General features: G+C 37.9%; 2 protein-coding genes across 4 annotated transcripts; both read right to left on the bottom strand.

Annotated features, from left to right (window-relative positions):
* Positions 1–15: 15 nt before the first annotated feature.
* Positions 16–3,205, bottom strand: LOC125233459 (sucrose-6-phosphate hydrolase-like). Its single transcript, XM_048139490.1, has one exon. The coding sequence runs from the start codon at positions 3,124–3,126 to the stop codon at positions 1,426–1,428; it is 1,701 nt and encodes a 566-aa protein (XP_047995447.1). The 5' UTR covers positions 3,127–3,205; the 3' UTR covers positions 16–1,425.
* Positions 3,206–10,427: 7,222 nt separating this feature from the next.
* Positions 10,428–22,297, bottom strand: LOC125233284 (sorting nexin-8). 3 transcript variants are annotated; one of them, XM_048139239.1, is made up of 9 exons: positions 22,162–22,297; positions 21,868–22,079; positions 19,832–20,042; positions 16,498–16,723; positions 15,798–15,903; positions 15,288–15,420; positions 13,717–13,821; positions 12,686–12,815; positions 10,428–11,478 (listed from the first exon to the last, which is right to left on the bottom strand). In XM_048139239.1, the coding sequence occupies exons 1-9, from the start codon at positions 22,197–22,199 to the stop codon at positions 11,332–11,334; spliced, it is 1,308 nt and encodes a 435-aa protein (XP_047995196.1). In that variant the 5' UTR covers positions 22,200–22,297; the 3' UTR covers positions 10,428–11,331. The 3 variants fall into 3 exon arrangements, with proteins under 3 accessions (XP_047995196.1, XP_047995197.1, XP_047995198.1); XM_048139240.1 differs by having other exon boundaries at positions 21,868–22,067; positions 22,162–22,273; XM_048139241.1 differs by lacking the exons at positions 21,868–22,079; positions 22,162–22,297 and adding an exon at positions 20,807–21,037.
* Positions 22,298–22,339: the final 42 nt, after the last annotated feature.

Genomic DNA, 22,339 nt, shown 5'->3' on the forward strand with positions numbered 1-22,339 from the left:
CACTAGTTTTTACGAAAGCGACTGCCATCTGACCTTCCAACCCGAAGGGTAAACTAGACCTTACTGGTGGTTGTATGTATATACGTATAAAACACCTGAAAAAAGTTAAGATATATTATAGGTACATGGCAAATGATGGGCCCTACGACGCATTTTTTACCGGATCATCTTTTCAGCCGACTCAAGTCATGGCTGCCAATTCGATTCCCAATAGTCAGATCAGCGCTCATGTTTATTATGGATTTTAATGTTGTTGACACTTCAGAAGAATAGCATATTCTTTATTCGGAAGAATAGTACCTATAAATAATAATATTTAGTATAATATTAAAAAAATATGACATCGAATTGTGTACTGCTTAATTAAATTTAATTATTTTATTTTAATTAACATTGTTTTTGACAAACCTAATTTTGCTTTAACGCTTGAACTAGCTTAATAATTTTCGTTAGAATTGTAAGTACTATCGACAACAATGTTAACTGTAAATTTATAATCCCTATTCTCAGTTACAACTTCTGAAAGTTCCGTAAAAGCATCCAGTTGGGATATTTACCCCTACCCTACACCGGATACCTACGCATCGGATGAGTCAATTGCAAAATAGACCTAACCGATTGTTTGAAATATTATTCCTGATATTATTAAAATTATATTAGGTTCCACACAATCAAATATTTACTAGATTGGTAAAAAAAAAACCTAATCGACTGCGGGCGGTCAGAATTTCGTCAATCATGGCATTCATGGCGTCTCGCGCAATATGTTGACATGTAATTGAACACTACCAATAAAATGAATATGAATATCTTATATGGTGGTTAACGGCCATAAATAATGACCAGCAGGAGCAGTCAGCTGCAGCTTTGTTGACAGTTTTTCCACCGCGATACAGCCGATTGCCAATTGTTTTGTTCATAATAGCTTCTAAAATATCGTCTGACAACGTATGAAACGGGCGGTATTGACTGAATTTACAATTTTTGTACGTATTTCGGTGGGTGCCATTCTTCAATTCACCAAAAAGCGGCAACTGACTCCTCCTGCTGTTTAATTAGGCAATTGGAATTCGTGGCTCGGGGTCTATAAGAAGTCAGACTAATAAGTTCTCTACAGCGATTTTATTATTTTAAACGTCATAATTTCATAGAAGTTTGAAGTTCAAAATAATACATACCTACCTATCGATTTGTGTTATAAGTAGTAATCACCGCAGAGTTAGCTTGGCCTGATCCTATTATATTACATTAAATATTTAAAATTGTGACTTAGTTTATAAAACCCAACCGAAGTTCGATCTTATGCCGGTTAGACACACACACTTAGGAAAAAGAGAATTTGTTTAACATTTTCATGCTCTGAACAACAATAGTCAAAAATTGCACAACACGCTCGAACGAACATAATAACCTCTATTTACCAATTCAATAATCATCAAGACTGATTTTATTAGCCTTCGTCTTTGCCTTTTTTTCAACTTTCTTTCGATATTCATACTTCATTTTCTTGCTTGAAATTCTACTGTAACCAACACCCCTCCTGAGTTTATACTGCGTGATGTGGACCATTGTTTCTCCCCCCACTTTAACCACCACACGACCTCGTGGTAGAGGTATCCTGCTCGTGAATACTACTTCACCGCTTCCACAATATACCTCCACAGCACAATAATCCATAAAGATACGCCAATGGACGATTCCTTTAGGAGACCAGTCCGCGCGCCTCACTCCGTCCTCCCTTCCTCTGTCTACAGTCACATACCGATGTTCAGAGGAATACCCGATTTTGAACTGAGTGCCGTCACCCCATTCAAAGGTGAGACTTATGTCTCTAGTAGCGGTTGTAGTGTTTAAAATTAGCTCAAAATATTTAGTGTCGGACGTGAAAGCACCTCCAGGAGAATACCAAGCGCGCTCGAGGATTTCTCTGCGAAGTTGTTTAGCTTCCCTGACAGGCGTCATAAGCATTTCTCCTCTTTTATTCAGTTGTATCTCCCGCACCAGGGTGAGCATGTTCGCCCAGCCGTGCCGGGACTCTGCTAAGCTCGACATTCCTAATCCTGCTACTAGAAGCCTCCTCCCATCCGGAGATATTGTAGTCTTCACACCATAGAAGTCATGACCATGGTCTAGTTCGTTAAATGTCGCCGTCGATAATTCCATGTTCTCAAAAGCCAGTTTATCGTATTCGAAGTGCCCGACAATGTAGCCAGTTTGATACATGTTTTTAAATCTAAAGCAGTCCGCCTGAATACCTTGAACGGATAAGATCAGAACGTCCATGCCCTCCATGTCGATCATATCAGGGTTTTCCCACATGAAACCCATATCTCCGTAGGATTCTGCTAGAGTCTTATTGAAAGTCCACATATTCATGTCCACGGAGGTATAAAGTTCCAGCCGGCCCAGTTGTTCTCTAGAGGTAGTCCCGAGCATCATGTAGGTGTTGTTCTTATGCCTCCACACCTTGGGGTTCCTGAAATTGCCAACGCCATGCAAGTCTTCCCTAATGACCGGATTGTAAAGATACTTCTGAAAGATGATTCCATCGGTGCTGATAGCAACGTTCTGAGTCTGCCAGCTCTTGGAGTTCCTGAGCGCGTAGCCAGTGTAGAATAGAGTTAGATAGCGATCATGTATGATGGCACTCCCGGCGAGGCAGCCTTGTTTCTCGTAGTAGTCTTTCGGCACGAGAGCTGGGGGATAGTGTGCCCAATCAACCAAATTCGAACTGACCACGTGGCCCCAGTGCACAGCCCCCCACGCGCCGTTGTTAGGGTGATATTCGTAAAAGATGTGATATTGGTTTTTGAAATAAATGAAGGCTGCCGGATCTCGAAGCCAGCCAACTGGAGATGATATATGAAATAGTGGACCATTCTTCGACTTCTGTGCCGATTTTCTTTCTTTCAAGAAAGCTTCTATGTGTCCGTAGTCTAAGCTATATTCTGCCGAGGCTAGGCCTAGACCGAAGAGCAATATGTACAATTCCATTTGGTGCGGCGTTTGAAAAAATACTGATATTGGCAGTGACATCGGACTCGCAGGGAAGCGAGTGTTTGTAAATAGAGACGAGGTAGTGACCGAATAGCAAGTATTGAATAGCACTGTAAACACAACAGACATACCTATACCTCAACGAGTAGATAATCAGGCCGGCCGGTAGGACTATTTGAAACCCATTTGCGGCTTATAAAAAAAGAATATATACTTATAAAGAAAGTTTGTTCCACACGTCAAATTTCTATTTAGGGTTCCGTGCCTCAAATGGGAAGGGCGTGCATCAGTCCTTCTATCAGTTTTTAAAGTCATGTCCTTTGTTTTGCGTAGCAGTCACCATCGGCCATATACATAGGTAAGCAACATCAGAGCCATTTATGCGTTGCCAATTATTTTATAGTTAAATATTTAATTGATTCAAGAAATAAATTTACATATTATGCCGTACCTATATGTATAAATAAAACCGGTCAAGAGCAAGTTTGTAAGTACGTGTAACTAGCATATAACCACAAAATTAAAATTTTGAAAAAACCCCCGAACGCGACATAGTTGACCGATTTTCAGGAAACATGGCTAAGAACACTCCCGACTAACTCAGCTTTCAGAAAAAAAAACTAAATCTAAATCGGTTCATCCGTTCGGGAGCTACGATGCCACAGACAGACACACACAGAGACAGACAGACTGACAGACAAACACACAGACAGACACGTCAAACTTATAACACCCCTTCGTTTTTGCGTCGGGGGTTAAAAATGATATTATTTGCAAAATTTCATAGTTATAGGTAGGGAAGTATCCTACATATTAATTTTGATTGCCCAGAGAGTGACAGACAGAGAGACGGACCTTGACAGACAACAAAGTGTTCAGTGATCGTATAAGGATTCCGATTTGGAATCGAAAAATACTACTAATTTCCGTAATTCCTATTAATACACTCTATGCACACCTACAGGTAGGTACGTGTGTCATCGGTGACATAAAAAGGACCGGTCAAACTTTGCATAGTGACTTTTGAGGTTTTTTTTCGCAATTAGAGTATTGGTAATAGTATTTTATGCAACTGGTGGTTAAAAGAGGTCAAAAAAGGTGAGTGGCGTGGGTAACAATTTGAGGCGAAGCCGAAAATTGTTAATAACGACGCCACGAGCATTTTTTGACTCAGTTAAACACCGTTGCATACAATACTTTTTCTACGACCAAGCACTTATTTTGAAAGAAAATTATAAATTCAACAAATACCTACTTTCAGTCATCTTAGTTATCTAGGTGGACCGCCTACCATTTTGAATATGCAGTTTGAGTGCAAACATGAAAATAAAACTGTCTATGGTATGGTTCTTTGAAGCCTGGCCACTAAGACGAATCGAGCCGAGTTGAATCGAGTTCTATACATTTGAATGCGATTCGACGCGTCGCCAATGAACGCAGCAGAAAACGAAGGAGTCTCGACTCTGCGAATTGGTTTGTTAAGTTGGTAGCAATGTATTTACTGAACTGTAAAACAGCTATATCGTGCGACTGCTACTAAATGTTTTCAGGGTATAGACTAGATAGACTTGTCCTGACATCTTTTATGTAGGGTTTTAAAGTTCTATGCACGACCTTGTAACTCACGAATAACAGTACGGGAGTAGAAAAAAGTTATTAATTATGACCTCAAAAGTCACCATGCAAAGTTTGAACAGTCCTTTTTACGCAACTATGGGGACAAATCAAATTATTTTAACAAATATTTTGATTTGTGTTTTTTAAGTAGTCACACTACTATATATAAATTAAAAATCGAAATAAGATGTCATATATTAAAGAAATAATGACGAGCACCACCAGTGGTGAAGGCCGGATTCGAACCGGCGTCTTCAGCAATCCGGGCTAACGCCATGAACCCCTAGGCCACCTCGCCACCGTGGTGCTCGTCATTTTTTAGGGTTCCGTAGTCAACTAGGAACCCTTATAGTTTCGCCATGTCTGTCTGTCCGTCCGTCCGTCCGTCCGTCCGCGGATAATCTCAGTAACCGTTAGCACTAGGAAGCTGAAATTTGGTACCAATATGTATATCAATCACGCCAACAAAGTGCAAAAATAAAAAATAGAAAAACATGTTTTATTAGGGTACCCCCCTCTACATGTAAAGTGGGGTCTGATATTTTTTTCATTCCAACCCCAACGTGTGATATATTGTTGGATAGGTATTTAAAAATGAATAAGGGTTTCCTAAGATCGTTTTTAGGGTTCCGTAGTCAACTAGGAACCCTTATAGTTTCGCCATGTCTGTCTGTCTGTCCGTCCGTCCGTCCGTCCGTCCGCGGATAATCTCAGTAACCGTTAGCACTAGAAAGCTGAAATTTGGTACCAATATGTATATCAATTACGCCAACAAAGTGCAAAAATAAAAAATGGAAAAAAATGTTTTATTAGGGTACCCCCCCCTACATGTAAAGTGGGGGCTGATATTTTTTTTATTCCAACCCCAATGTGTGATATATTGTTGGATAGGTATTTAAAAATTAATAAGGGTTTACTAAGATCGTTTTTTGATAATATTAATATTTTCGGAAATAATCGCTCCTAAAGGAAAAAAAAGTGCGTCCCCCCCTCTAACTTTTGAACCATATGTTTAAAAAATATGAAAAAAATCACAAAAGTAGAACTTTATAAAGACTTTCTAGGAAAATTGTTTTGAACTTGATAGGTTCAGTAGTTTTTGAGAAAAATACGAAAAACTACGGAACCCTACACTGAGCGTGGCCCGACACGCTCTTGGCCGGTTTTTTGATAATATTAATAGTTTCGGAAATAATCGCTCCTAAAGGAAAAAAAGTGCGTCCCCCCCCCCCTCTAACTTTTGAAATATATATTTAAAAATTATGAAAAAAATCACAAAAGTAGAACTCTATAAAGACTTTATAGGAAAATTATTTTGAACTTGATAGGTTTAGTAGTTTTTGAGAAAAATAAGGAAAACTACGGAACCCTACACTGAGCGTGGCCCAACACGCTCTTGGCCGGTTTTTTCTTTAATATATGACATCTTATTTCTATTTTCAGTCCTTTTTAATCCACCCTCTATTGAAATAGATGCGTAGCATACAGCGACACAAACAGCGTCTATTATATGTCTGTGGTAAAGAGATCTATTGTTTGTTGGAATTTAGCTAATGTAGGTAGGTATAGATCGATGAACGTAATTCCTAGTTGTGTTGATGAAAAAAGAAGCATTGTTTAGTCGCGCAATACAGTTGAAGTTGATGTCATTTGTATTATTAAACAGCGATTAGAATACGATTGAACGCATACCTAAGTCGTTTTGGAATCAATGCATGAAATGAGACTATCTGGTACTGTGTGCAGATTAATGAAAATATCCAGTACAAAATTTAAACGGGAAAAAACATCAAATTAATTGTATAGTTTTCGTTATACAAAGTATTTCGTGAGCGTCAGGACCCCTGGACCACTACAGATATTTGATGTTTAGTACATACTAAAATTTAGTACCTATTTGATACTATTTGGTACCTGAGCACATATATTTGGTACCTCCACCGATATCGAAAAATCGAGCGAATAAAATGGCCAGACATTCTGACGTCAGGATGTCTGGACCATTTTTGGTTTACATAGTTCTAGACAACACTACTAATTGATATCTTAGTCAATATTTACTACCTATTTGGTACCTGTCAATATATTTTTTTCAAATTTTTTTGGCGTACCAGAAAAAAGTTATGATGGAATTTAAAGTTGAAAACTAGTGTAATTACACTAATAACTTTTATATTTCGACTATATTAATGCCACTAGTCAGTAGAGATGATGTGCGAGTGTCTAAAAATAAATTCCTTTTTAAGTTGACGCGCAGGAGGGCAGGCGGATTTGCCTCTATTCTTTTGACTGGCGCTACATACTTCAACGGCACGGCCGGGCTCACAACTTTAAATTCCGTCATAACTTTTTTCTGGTACGCCAAAAAAATTTGAAAAAAATATATTGACAGGTACCAAATAGGTAGTAAATATTGACTAAGATATCAATTAGTAGTGTTGTCTAGAACTATGTAAACCAAAAATGGTCCAGACATCCTGACGTCAGAATGTCTAGCCACTTTATTCGCTCGATTTTTCGATATCGGTGGAGGTACCAAATATATGTACTCAGGTACCAAATAGTATCAAATTGGTACTAAATTTTAGTATGTACTAAACATCAAATATCTGTAGTGGTCCAGGGGTCCTGACGCTCACAGTATTTCGTTGAAGATAATTTTATTCTATGCCTATCATATTTTAGAGAGTATCGACGTGACAGACAGACGGACGGGCACACGTTTATAAACCGTAAGTAACCTATGAAATATGAATGTATTCTACGATCATTTATTTTAACACTACTTAATTAGATTTCACTAATACTAGAAGTTAGGTTATATTGTAATCAACTTAATGAAAAACAAGTTGGTTAAATCCTGCCCACGTCTCCTAAAAGCCCTAAAATATCCTTAAATTAAGCCTTAATTGGAGTAAAACAGAGAGACGCCCACAATTTGAGTCATATTCATTATTCAAAGGCTAACCGGGCTATTGTCCAAAGCAACTGACTTTTTTTTAATTAAGTACTTTATCGTCAGGATACGGATTAGGGGGTTGGATTTGAGTAAATAAAAATTCGCTGATAAACAATTTATGATAGTAATATAATTATTTTGTCCAAAAGGTACGCGATATACAGAAACTTCAACAAAAAAAAACATTGTAACATTCATATCAATAATGTAAAAATATCTAAATATAGTTTACATAAATACAGCAATATTTTAAGCATATTAATAGCAAATTTCTTACTCACATCAATAGAAACACCGACAAAAGATACGGGTACACAATATCACAGATGAAATATATAAATTTGGTCCACTTTTCACTTCAAATTATTAAGAAAAAATGTTATTAAATGTAGCAATAATGTACTTTATAATAAAACCCCAAAACCCTATTATGCTTAATTAAAAGGTAACCTATCGTATAACTAATTACAAATGGTAATATTCTTCAAATATAATATTATTGGTTTGGAAGACATTTGATTTCATTTGAAATGTACAATTTTAAAACATATTATTTGGTAAATTATTATACGAATAACAATAATCGTCAACAATGACAACAATTAATTTATACACACGGATATAATATTTATGACTTAAACAGTTTATATGAATAATATAATAGTAAAGTTTGAAAAAATGACAAATATGCTTCGATGCCGTTAGCGTATGTCTTATACAATAAAATACAATTTGGATTGGCACTAAGTTATTAATTCTTAGAACAAATTAATTTATCCTCATAGAGAATAATTTAATTTGTATTTTTAGTAGGCACACTTTGGAGGCATGTTAAGATGGATGTGTGGCGTGACAAGAATGGATAAGATAAAGAATGAGTATATCAGAGGAAGCCTGAAAGTAGCACCGATTGTTGAAAAAGTAAGAGCGAATCGACTAGCATGGTATGGACATGTAATGCGGAGGGATGAAAGGCATGTGACGAGAAAGGTATTACGAATGAATGTGGAACCACCTTCCACATTCATTCGTAATACCTTTCTCGTCACATGCCTTTCATCCCTCCGCATTACATGTCCATACCATGCGACGGAAGTAACGGGAGGGGAAAACCGAAGAAGAGGTGGATGGACTGTGTGAGACATGATATGGAACTAAAACAAGTTAATGATGAGATGACGAGTGACAGAGATGTATGGAAGAGAAAGACATGCTGCGCCGACCCCAAGTGACTGGGATAAGGGCAAGAGAATGATGATGATGAGTAGGCACACTACTATTTTAACTATAAACTGAAATAAATGTCATATACAAAGAAAAAGTGGCCAAGTCCTCCAAGTGTTCAAAGCTGGATTCGAACCAGCGTCATCCGTTATCGCGACGGATGTCTAAACCACTCGGCCATTCGGACACGGTGGCATAGCGGACACGAGTTAGGCATCCGTCGCGATAACGGAGGACGCTGGTTCGAATCCAGCTTTGAACACTTGGAGGCCTTGGTCACTTTTTTAGGGTTCCGTAGTCAACTAGGAACCCTTATAGTTTCGCCATGTCTGTCTGTCCGTCCGTCCGTCCGTCCGCGGATAATCTCAGTAACCGTCAGCACTAGAAAGCTGAAATTTGGTACCAATATGTATATCAATCACGCCAACAAAGTGCAAAAATAAAAAATGGAAAAAAATGTTTTATTAGGGAACCCCCCTACATGTAAAGTGGGGGCTGATTTTTTTTTTCATTCCAACCCCAACGTGTGATATATTGTTGGATAGGTATTTAAAAATGAATAAGGGTTTACTAAGATTGTTTTTTGATAATATTAATATTTTCGGAAATAATCGCTCCTAAAGGAAAAAAAGTGCGTCCCCCCCCTCTAACTTTTGAACCATATGTTTAAAAAATATGAAAAAAATCACAAAAGTAGAACTTTATAAAGACTTTCTAGGAAAATTGTTTTGAACTTGATAGGTTCAGTAGTTTTTGAGAAAAATACGGAAAACTACGGAACCCTACACTGAGCGTGGCCCGACACGCTCTTGGCCGGTTTTCTTTGTATATGACATTTATTTCAGTTTATAGTTAAAATAGTAGTGTGTCTACTAAAAATACAAATTAAATTATTCTCTATGACGATAAATTAATTTGTTCTAAGAATTAGCACGGCAGCGCCATCTCTCTTCGCTAACTCGTAATCACATGGGTTGATTCAGTTAGGAGGTCGAACTAGTTTCGGTTCTATTGTACCTCAGACATGGCCGGGGAGGCGCCATAAGCCTTCGGTAATTGTGTCATATACTTGAAAATTTCGACCCTTGCCACTGTGTCCGAATGGCCGAGTGGTTTAGGCATCCGTCGCGATAACGGACAGTGGTTCGAATCCAGCTTTGAACACTTGGACTGGAGGCCTTGGTCACTTTTTTTTTGTATATGACATTTATTTCAGTTTACTATGTTATTAACTCGTAATTTGGGTTTGTAAACTTAAGTATAAAAAACTGTAGGTATACTAATGAGCAGGGAGCGTACTTTTCGTGCCGATGACATCAATTTGACGTCACGCTCCATATAGGGTGATCACAAATTGTTTTATTGTAAATTGTTAATCATTAGTCATTAATCATTTTAAGTTATGAATTTCTTTGCATGGTAATGAATACAAGAAGGATGGTATGCTTTACGTTAGAGATGAATTCTCTTATCTACGTATTTATTGTAATGTGTTGTTAACAATACTATTTAATTAAATTTGTGTACATATAAAAAAATATATATATTCACGTTTCACATTTCAAGTAGGTAGGTATTATTTATGCCACATGTAAATGGACTACTGTATTTAAAGTAATTTGTACACGATTAAAATGATTGACGACTAATGATTTAAATTTACATTAAAACTATTTGGGATCATCCTATACGGAGCGTGACGTCAGATTAATATCATCGGCATGAAAAGTACGCTCCCTGCTAATGAGATATGGTTTTCTTCTTTTTATATGAAATTGAGAGAAATACGATCGGTCGATTATGAACGAATATTGGATCCGTACGAGCAACTTTATTATTAAAATATGTTAAACAAATGGCGTACAAAAAAGTACCTTGTAATAAATGTGAACTAATATTTTTCATTAGGCCTGTGCACAACAGTGGAACGTATATAGGCCCAATTATTAATTAATTAAGGAAAGAGAAACATGAATATCTACGTCTGGGGTGGCTGTGTCGGTGGTGGTAAAATAACGCCATCTGTTAGATTTTATGACACCTGTGACACAGACTATCGCATATTTATTATGTTTATTACGGCTGCGCGTTTGTGTTGTATGGCATTATCTACGAAAGTAGACTTTTTGTAGGATCGTTGGGATACATGACAACACGTCACGTAAGCAGTATGAAATACGATCATAAAATCTGATTCTCTAAATCTCTTGTAAAATCTCAACAAAAGAAATTGACATGCTTTATATTTAAATCATAAATGACATTTAATGTAATTTATGATTCGACATGAAGTTAGGTTGGAATCCTATGACGTCACTACATGGCCGACAGCGTTTTTAAAAAAATATATAATCATTTTTAGTCAAAAATACTTACTCATCGTGCACTTTTAATACCTCAAATCTATAAATATTCGTTTCTTAAGTCAAATTCTATAGAAAACAATCGTTTATTGTGCCAATTTTGATATGAGTCTAGGTAGCCTATTGTATACACTACATACATGTACATATCTTATATCATACCTCAGCGGTCTATTTCGGTTTGGCGGCGTGCCGAAGGGCCGTGTGCAGGTCGGCCCACAGAGTGGCGACGCGTGCGTGCGTGGCGCCCTGCGTGCGAAACAGGGACGGGAGGGATTCCACTGCCGCCAGTGCGTAGGCGCGAGACAGCAGCGCTTCCTATTAACAAAAAAAATGAATTAATCATCCTCCTTGCGTCATCCCGGCATTTTGAGCTCATGGGAGCCTGGGGTCCACATTTGACAACTAATCCCAAGATTTGGCGTAGGCACTAGTTTTACGAAAGCGTCTGCCATCTGACCTTCCAACTCAAAGGGTAACTAGACCTTATTTGAATTAGTCCGGTTTCCTCACGATGTTTCCCTTCACCGACTAATATAAAATGACATTTCGCACATAAGTTCCGAAAAACTACTTGGTATGAGACGGGGTTCGAATACGAAAAGAAAATGAATTAATATTAACAGAATCAAAGAGGATCGAGTATTAGGTATAGAGAGTTACTGTCAAAGTAAAATGTGTAATCACAGTGTATAAACTGCCATCTCTCGACACAGGCTAAAAACTTTTGAACCTCAGTTTTGACATTTTGGCCCATATTGTTAGCTCGATATGTGTTAAAATGTCAAATATTAATATTAGCGCCATCTAGTTGTAACGCCATCTAGGCCACCGTACCTTTTTCTCTATGGCTTTCTTAGACTTTATCCGTCTATACGGAGTTACATATGCCTTTGACAAAATGTATATCGCTACTGAAGTTACAATTGAAGCTCATACAAAACAAGTGTCCTGAACCACTCACGCTGCATGCGGGCGAGCCCGCTCCTTTGCATGCCCCGCCGACCGAGCGTCCACTCAGACTTTACACTAATACTAGACAAGGAGCATGTACTATAGCTATGTAGCTGCAAAATGTGCATGGCGAATTTATCAATCAATTCATTCATAATTTCACCATGCAATTTTGCATCTCACTGTACTTGTGTGACGCAGCAGAGCGTGGTGAGGAAGCCTCGAGTTAGCATCAACCACAGTCAACAAATCACACAGCTGAAGTCTATGGAAATTTCCAAAAACTTTGCGGACGCATGAATCATGATAGACGGTTCGGTGCAACCGACGTAGTCGTACAGTTCTAGTCGTAAACTACTACTGATTGACTACGAATCAGTAGTAGTTTAATGCCCTTATTCATAAACGTACTCTAAAGTTATCAAGCCGATAAAAATCGTTTGTCCTTTTCTATCACACCAATACGTCGGAAAGGGACAAACGAACTTTATCGGCTTGATAACTTTACAGTACGTTTATGAATAAGGGGGTCAAATAGGAGGTAATTGGGGTCTATACACGATCTGTGTACCTGTGTGGCGCAACACAGCGCATATCGATGTCGCTCGCGCAAAAGTTGACTTGCGGCAGAGTGCTTGTGTTGCGCGGCCGCCGCTGCTCGCTCGGCGTGTAAACCCCGAGTCAGTCGCCCGCACAGTTCCCTGCAAAGTAAACATTACTAGAGTATACGAAGGGAGAATTTAAAATATAATATTCTAGAACATAAACTCTTTGACTACGACAAGGTGCCGCTTACAGATGTGCCGCTCTTGGGTTTATCTCATCCAACAGTAGATACGACTCCAAGCTAGGCCCTATTGGGATTTATCCAGTATCCTCTCGATTTTTTTCTAGCAAACGATGTTTTTGTACATAAGTTCTGAAAAACTACTTTTCTCAAACATGCAATGAAATATTGTCTTTACGTTCCTTAAAATGGGCTGGGAAGTATCGCTTTTTGGGCGCAACAACTCGAGAGGACTGTAAAGGGATTTCATATTATTTTTTAGGCCTAGGCCTGCAAAGTAACTTTTTTTTATAAAATATTGTCCTTTAGAGCATTTTTTTTTATTTCATTGTATGTTTGAGAAAAGCACTATACATGCCTTGGCGTGAAAACGGATTCCCGGCCTCGTATCCCTATCCGGCCTCGCTCGCACGCCCGCTCGGCCGTATATACCCATTTGGCCGGAAATCCTCATTTTCCCGACCTCTGATGTAATGTACTATTGTACAGTCGAGTTCATAAATATGTGTACATTTTTTTATCTTATTGCTACGAGTTAAGGTGAGGAAATGTACAGATATTTACCTACATGAAAGCCCAGGGGCCCGTTTCTCGAAAGGTACAAGCCTTGTATTACAAGTGCGCTAACTGTCAAATCGTATGGGTTGTCATGGAAGCACACTTGTAATAGAAGGCTTGTACCTTTCGAGAAACGAGCCACTGGTTGCAACTTTGTTAGGTTCTTACCACTAGGCCACTAGCCCGACCCAAACAGCTACTACAAAAGGAAGGAAAACCAAAAGGGTTTTAAAGTAACATTGATTATTCATTCCTACCTGTAAGCTCCTAAAGCATCTAGAGCCAACAGCAGCCTTCCTCCAATACCATCTTCTGTGAAGTCCGTGTTTTCTGTTGCATTTTCACCCATCTCAACGGCCAGCCTGCAAAAAAAGTTTACAATTGGGCCCATATTCTTAGCTTGATATGTTTTAAAATGTCAAATATTAGTATTAGCGCCATCTAGCTGAGCGTACCCCAAAGGTGTAATGCCATCTAGGCCACCGTACCTTTTTCTGTGTGGGACTGAGGTACGTTTTTTTCTTAGACTTTATCTATCTATACGGACTTATACAGAGTGGGGCCTGTAAAAAAGGCGAAGAATTGAACTGTAGGCTATTCTCCTTATACTGATCAACATTTGTTCAGTGACTTTTAAAAATTATGAAGTCTTTAAATTTTTAATTTTTCATACAAAATAAATATTAGCTTCAATGTACGCCATTATTGTTGTCATTGACGTTGTCTGTCACACTTTAGACTTAACAGAATTCGCAAAACATTACCTCTTAGAAAAAACTTTCAAGGGTGATAAAAATCAAAATACAAGTTATTTTTAAAAGTCGCCGAACAAATGTTGATCCGTATAAGGAGAATAGCCTAGAGTTCAATTCTTCGCCTTTGTTACAGGCCCCACTCTGTATATGTCTTTGCCGACGCTGATTTTCTGTGAGTACCTGTAGGGACTTAGGGAACAACAAGGAAAAGTATACATGGTACATGGTGGTGTGTAGGTATTATATGTATTATGTATATGATTTTTAGCTACTATGAATTAGTTTTAATTTCGTTTTTTTTTTTGCACCTCCTAATTAGTTAAAGTTATGGATACCATGTTTCCACTACCCAAAGGTTGCCTGGAAGAGATCGCTCTTTAGCGATAAGGCCGCCTGTTGTTTACCTCTGTAATAAAATTTATTGTAATGTGTGTGTTCCTATGTACATTTCTGAAGTAGTGCAACAAAGTGGATTTGTATGGTGTAATAAGTGGAGCTGATAGCTCAGCAAACTTTTAATCGCACTGTAGATATAAAAGTTACAATCTCTATTATGTATGACATAAGGTCCAAACTCTCAAAACTCTCGTCAACAAAAATTGACGACTTGTTGCTAATAAATTGGCGATCAGCGTGCAGCGTCAGACACATTAGTTGCGGGAAGCACGTTCAAACCAGCTCCGGGTTCTGATTAAAGGCTATAAAGTATGAATTGGTATGTCATAAGAGTGAACTCAGCAGCAACTTTAAGCGCTTCTCGCACGGGCGACCAGCGGGCGGCGTCAGACACGTTGGTTGCAGACAGCGCATTCAAACCGGTCCCAAATTCTCTGATATCCGTCTTTTCTTTACACTTAAGCTCTATAATGTATGTTTTGGTAAGATGGTATGAAGAGTAAACTCACTCAGCAGCAACTTTGAGCGCTTCTCGCACGGGCGACCAGCGGGCGGCGTCAGACACGTTGGTGGCGGAAAGCGCGCTCAAACCAGCCCCAAGTTCTTCTATACCCGGCTTTACACTTAAACTCTATAATGTATGACTTGGTAAGTTGGTATTCTAAGAGTAAACTCACTCAGCAGCAACTTTGAGCGCTTCTCGCACGGGCGACCAGCGGGCGGCGTCAGACACGTTGGTGGCGGAAAGCGCGTTCAATCCCGCTCCAAGTTCCCTTATATCCGCCTTTTCTGCTTCACAGCGACTTTCCGCTGAAAATGAGATACTTAGTAATATTGGATCTACCAAAAAAGTTTGTGATCATTAATCAAGTCTCAATATACACTTAAAAATATGGAACTTTCAGTTTAACAAGCAATTAGCCAATTTAATCTAGATCTAAGGATAAACGTAAACAAAACCACCTCCTGTCTCCAAATTAAAGTAACCAACAAGGTTAGAAACGCTGACGGCCCCTTAAATATTACAACTCTCAAGCCTAGATACAGTCGAGTTCATAAATATGTGTATTTTTCTTCACCTTAACCCATTCCGATAAGGTGAAAAAAATTACACGTATTTATGAACTGTGTACTCGTAGTACACAGGTGTTCTATCATCTCTCTATGTACTATATGGAAAGACTAACCTCTCTCGAAGATTTGGAACAGCCTATCTAGGCCCAGCTGTACCAGTCGCAGTTGTTCTTGGCTCGACACGAAAGCTGCCTGCATCTCTTCTGTGGTCATGTCTCTCTGGAAAAATTCATAATATCGTAATGTTGAATGGTAACGTAAATCTTCCCTGAATATTGAAGGGTCTGTCACACAAAAGAGTTCAGTCGGTATCGTGGGATTCATGTCTTTGTTACGGTATATTTGGAAGGTATAACGCCAGAATACGCCAACGTCACATTCGCACGCTTATTTAAGCGTATCGTAGTTAGCTCTGCCTATCGCTCTTCTGTAGTGCCGCAACAGACCGCGTCTCGATCGCCACTAGCGACAACTATTGCTACTTCGGCTAGGCCCGCAGGGCGTCGTAGAAAATTAAAATTATGTTGTTAGGTACTAACGGCCCAGCCACGACATTGGTCTAAGCGCGGCAGCGGCGAGCGGCAGCCAAACGTGCGAATGAAAAGTCCCATCGCTGTGTCTCGCTTCAATGTATGGCCGCCGCTCGCCGCTGTCGTGCTTAGACCAATGTCGTGGCTGAGCCGTAAGCATGCTATATGTAAAAATTCTGAAATAAATTATTATTGTTGATTGAAAAGGGCCGCGTAGGTCCCGAACGATGCTTCATCTTAGACTTTATGCAGTTAATAATAACTGTAATAAGGTTCAACTTACAGAGCTGCTTTCTTGTGTCCCTGCCAACGTAAACTCGTCATGTTTCGGTTTTTCGAGTCTCGAGTTCGCCTCGCACAGAAACGTTCTTAAATCGGCATCGTGGGCTAAGACGGGGTGTCTTGCCATAAGAGTCAGCCATCTTTGGAGCGCGGCGCGGCGGCGTTGGAGGAAAAGGGGGCTGCCCCCATTGACCACTACGCGTTTTGGGGGCAAGCGGCATACGGCTCTGAAAAAAAATTGCATGTGTATTCGTTATTTGATTGGTTCAGTCTTTTAAACATTTAGTGGTAATGTTACAAATGTTATACTTTTTCCTCCCTCTATTACCCACATACGGCAGAACGGATTTCGACGAAATTTAGCTATTTAGGTAATTGTATAACTTGGAATAATATTATTAGGTACTTTTTTTACAGGAATCCATCTAGAAAGCAATACAGAGTGCACAACTTTGTATAAAAATAGTTAAAAGTGGGGCGTGGAGAGATAGTTTTAGGTACCTACGACTTTTTGCCAGTGTCCAGTGTTTTGTCAGTGTATAATTACATTAAGACAGACCAGTGCTTAACTCAAATATGTTGTTATGTCGTATATGATTACAATGTAATTATAATCATGATTAATAAGTTATTTTTATTTTTTGCCACAACCCGTAATTGTGAAGCATCATACATTACATAATATTATTGCAACATAAACGAGTCGTGATTGAATTTTTATCTCGAGGCCAACTGGGTTGACATAGCTTACCTACATTTAGTTTTATTATGGCGTAAAAAACTGCATAGAGCGATGTATATTATAATGCAATACGTATAGAAATACAAATGTTTATGGTATGTTAATTTTAAAAGATAAGATTTTGTCCAAGTAGAAGAAAAGTCTTCAGATAGATGCGATTTTTTAAACATTTCTGATTTATCCCAGGACATTTACATTTTAGATAATATCATGAGTCATATGAGTCATATGAGTACCATGGTCCAGAACAGCGAATAGCATACACAATGCGCCGTTTACGGGAAAAATTCAGCCTTTATTATTATGTTACAGGTAAACGAGACGAGTTCATAAGTGAACTAATTTGCCCGTCGCTATCGCTATACGCTGTCGCTTATCGCTTAAGCCAAGGTCGCGAATCCTGTCATAAAACGCGAGGAAGCTGATAATGAACGCTTATCGCATTTCCTCCCACACGGTGAACTGACCACATAATCCGCTTAACTTGTTAAACAGGCGTAAAGGTGACAGAAATTACCAAAACTTGAACTCTGTCACTTTGAAATAAAGTTTCAAATAATTGTGAGAAACATATTTAAACAATTTAAAAATAAGTTCACAAAATACGGTGTTTAAGCAATAAGAATGTAATAAACGATTCAAGCATATTTATTGAATATAATTTAGGTAAGGACTTAAGGCACATCTCGGACACTGGTGATCAAATATATGAAAGAGGCGCGTTCCTAGCACACATTATAAGCTCGTGTAGGTGAACGCGTACCATACTTGTATGAGTGAGATATGACAGGTTGACTGTTCGCGTTTTTGACAGGCGGTAACTGTGAGGTAACCGAGAGGGGGTGGGCGGCGCTTTCAGCGGGGAGCGGGAGTGGCCATACTGTACGATAGTACTCTTTATTATACTGTGCTTAAGGTAAGGTGGGGAAAGATTGAAGGGCTTTTCTTGAGGGGTAAGATGAAATATACTCCATATAATGAAGCACCACAGGTGGCTTTCCATATTACCCCGTAAGAAAATCCCTTCCATCTTCACCCACCTTACCTTACTTAATACTTTATAGCATATCGATGGCGAAGTGCCATGAACTCCTAACTAAGAGCCCATTTAGACGGTACGAGAACTCGCATACGAGTTTTATTACATTGCGGTATTGACGGCTGTGCAAAATTGTATGTAACTTAAACAGCCCGCAATGTAACTAAAATCGCATGCGAGTTTGCACGCCGTCTAAATCAGACCTAAGTAGTTGGGAGTTCATGGTACTTCACCGTGGATATGGTGTCTCAATTAATTAAATAGTGTTTTTAAATACCTTTAAGTTCTTATCTAGTAAGGATTAGATAAAAAATACACTCAATCAGTCATGTACAAATTAAACACTGATAGACTAGCAAATTTACATTATCTAAGGTCAAGTTTGATCTGAAAAGGAGACAACAAGCCAAGCCCAAGGAGAACCAATGAGGATTAGTTATTTGTTATACAAGGGGGCAAAGTTGTATTTTAACGCCGAGTGTGGAATTGAAAAACGAGCAAGTGAAAGGATTCTATAGTTGAACCACGAGCGAAGCGAGTGGTTCGAGAATAGAATCCTGAACTTGCGAGTTTTTTAACACACGAGAAGTAAAATACATTTGCACCCGAGTGTAACACAAAACTTTTCCCCTCACTACAGCGAGGAAACTACAACGCAAAAAATGCGTTCATCACTGCTTCCAGTAGTTCCACAGGTGGTAAATCATCTTTATTACTATATTCACCTACTTTTATCAATTTTAAAGCAGTTAATTTGACTTTATTCAAGGTCAAATTACTTTACCCACTAGTGGATAAAATGCGTTTTTACCCGCTGGTATTAAAGGACAAAACACGTGTTTCCGAGCTTGTGAGTGGAAAAATAATAAAGTTCAAATTAAAACAACAATAGCTACTCTATTTATGGAATTATATGAATAATTTGCTTGTTACCCTGGGTTTTTGTACATGACGATGTTAAATCTTGGATTGCCTGTGTACACATTTAAATAGACTACTTTCCTTCTAGTCAAATCAGCTTCTTTTCAAAAACTGTCAACACAAATTTGAATGATCTGCTAATATGAAATCAAGCTAAGTGATATCACGGTCAACTCATTTACTTTCTATCTGACTTATTATTATTAAATGGAAATTGGGTTTAAAAATAACTACTGTCCATATTTTTCTCATAATTATCTGATGCTTTATATTGTGCATGGTATACAATTTAAAGGCAAGTTCCATATAGCAGGAAGTAATTTTAACAGAAAATTGTATAGTAAAACCAAAGACATCCGTATAGACGAATAAAGTCTAAGAAAAAAACGTACCTCAAAGCCCTAGAGAATAAGGTACGGTGGCCTAGATGGTGTTACACCTTTAGGGAACGCTCGGCTAGATGGCGCTAATATTAATATTTGACATTTTAACACATGTCAACCTAACAATTATGGGCCAAATTGTCAAAACTGAGGTTCAAAAGTTTTAAGCTTGAGTCGAGAGATGGCAGTTTACACATTTTACTTTGACAGTAACTCTCTATAATACTCAATCCTCTTTGGTAAAACTTACCGGTATGGGTACTTAGCATACAGCACATCATACAGCTGCACAAACTCATTGTATCTCCTTGTCACAGTGGTGCCGTGTCTCCGTGAGCTGACATAGTATTCACAGTGCTTCAGAATGAGGCCTTTACGTTCCGGAACCAACTCCACACTGATCACATCTGTTGCCTCTAGATCTTCAAATGTTATTATTTCAGGGTTTGACATGGTTGTTACTGGAAAGATTGAGGAATAATATATAAATAATTGAACAAAATTTATGGATATCACTACAGTAGGTACTGGCCACTAAAGACAAGTTCGGGATGACTTCCTCCTAAACTACAATCCTCGTAATTAAAAAAAATTAGAACTCATCAGGATAATTCCTTAACTTTACATAAACTATTTGACATCTCTTTGCAGCGATTACTATAGCTCGTACCCTAAGTACATTTCTGACAAGCCACAGATGAAGACAAGCAACATCTATAGACTTGTTATAGGATAGAATAATTTTTAAAAACCACATGTTGAATCCTTGATGTTTTCTTATTAGACTAACAAAACGCTTATAAATATGCAGACAATTGTACATTTTGTACAGTTCTTGAACATGTAAGCAGATATGGACATGCAATGAATATGGGCCATCTGTTTAAACATTCATGCATAAATGAAATATCATTATCATGAAACAACTAGTGCATAAGTAGATATACAAAGACCAATGTCAGACATATTATTTTTATATACTTGGATTCTGATCTTTAATTTTCGAATAACAACAAATAATAACAACATGGAGCAAAAAAATTATATTTCTATTCTAGGGTATACAAGGAAAAGTAGTAAGTGAGTTAGGTTCTCACTTTAATAAAAGTTTAGACATTATTTTAAATAATTTAGTACGAAAATAATAACTCACGTTTCAATCTTAGTAATATCAATGTTTTCTGAATACATGGTAGTAAAATTCAGTAAATAAAACAGAGCATACCTGTGAGAACTGAAAGTTTAAGCTAAGTTGGAACTAAGTAAGACATTCGCTACTTGAAGATCGTGATAGGAATCCACTTCGAAACTTTCCGCTGCTGAAACTTCCCACACTGTGCAACTAAAAAACGTCAAAAGAAAGTTATTTAAACAACACTGAACTAAGAAGTAAATTATACGTTACACGTAAACAACGTGACTGATACACTAGAGAACTAATTTGCATTGCGAGAAAAGTTAAAAGTGACGTCAAATGTGGATTCCCACGGTACTTTATTTGAAAGCTGCATTCCAATTTTATTGTAGTTGTGTCGGAGTGGAACGGGACGGGTGGAAATTAAAAAAAAACATTTAGCGTTTAGTTGCTGCATTAATCCCATCCACCACATATCAAAGATTATTCTGATTAAATAATTATAAAAAAAATGTATAGTGGATACTTATACAAATTCGTATTACTTATTATTTTGAAATGATCCGCTCATAACAAGATTTCTTCGAGCAATATAAAATGCACCGGTTTCTAACAACTCTCCTCCCCAATCTTGTCTTCGAGGTCTAGCTGTAGGGTCAAAATTGATTGGGGTGATACTTTTGCCTACAGGTTTCCAACGAAGCTTATAACTTCTGCAAAGAAAGATTTAAAAAGCAATATTTATTTAAAATTAAAGAAATATATTTTTCTTAATATTTCTCATCTTAGGATTTTAAAATTTAAAATTTTCTATTTAATAGACTTTGTGAACTAAAAAGTTGTAATCTCACCTCGTAACAGAAAATATACAGTCATAAGAAACTGGGAAGTTTAATTTCCTCAATGCACGTATCAAACTGGTTGGCTCTATGAAAGGCGAAGTCACTTGGAGTAGTATAAGTATCTCAACATGAGGTTTGCTGCTTAAAAACTCTAGAGCTCCCCAAATTGAAGGGGCCCAATCTGTTGCTGTGATCAAACTTCTGTGAAAAACTCTAGCTCCACCTATCATATTGAAAATGATATGTTGTAAATAAACATGAAATGATTATTGAAACAAATAGCGGCAATAGATATATTTTCCTACTTACTTTTGAAGCTTTCTAGGGCTATAAGTGGATGATCCGTTGACACAATCACATCCCGGATTCCAGCAATCTTAGCCGTGTGAATTGCACGATTTAATAAACTCGAATTGTTTACTTGTTGTAGATTCTTTAGACGGATGCCTTTAGATCCACCTCTGGCGAGGATAAGAACTGCTGTTTTGTCTTCAATTATTTCTGCAAGGCTGATAAACACACTATATAAAATTATGTACCTAATACCTATCGAATTGATTGGTATTCCAGTTTTCGAAGACATGTAATATAAATTACACTTACACAACTATACCGAAGACAATTGAAAAGTAAACTTGCATGTTTACTAAACAGTCAACAAATCCAAGAGCCGTGTATAGGATAGCAGGGCCCGTAATTGACACTTCCTCTTTATTTATTGATAGGACAATCACATGCTACGTAATGTTCTTAAGTTCCTGCTCGTCAGTCGTTGTATCCT

The sequence above is a fragment of the Leguminivora glycinivorella genome, chromosome 14, assembly GCF_023078275.1.
Source record: "Leguminivora glycinivorella isolate SPB_JAAS2020 chromosome 14, LegGlyc_1.1, whole genome shotgun sequence".
Classification (NCBI taxonomy): Eukaryota; Metazoa; Arthropoda; class Insecta; order Lepidoptera; family Tortricidae; genus Leguminivora; species Leguminivora glycinivorella.

Coding starts and splice junctions, on each gene's coding strand:
- LOC125233459 (XM_048139490.1), bottom strand. CDS start 3,126: ATGTCTGTTGTGTTTACAGTGCTATTCAATACTTGCTATTCGGTCACT.
- LOC125233284 (XM_048139239.1), bottom strand. CDS start 22,199: ATGCAAGTTTACTTTTCAATTGTCTTCGGTATAGTTGT. Junction 22,080..22,161: donor ATTGTCTTCGGTATAGTTGT/GTAAGTGTAATT, acceptor AATTTTATATAG/TGTGTTTATCAGCCTTGCAG. Junction 16,724..19,831: donor TATGCTAAGTACCCATACCG/GTAAGTTTTACC, acceptor ATTTTTTTTCAG/AGCCGTATGCCGCTTGCCCC.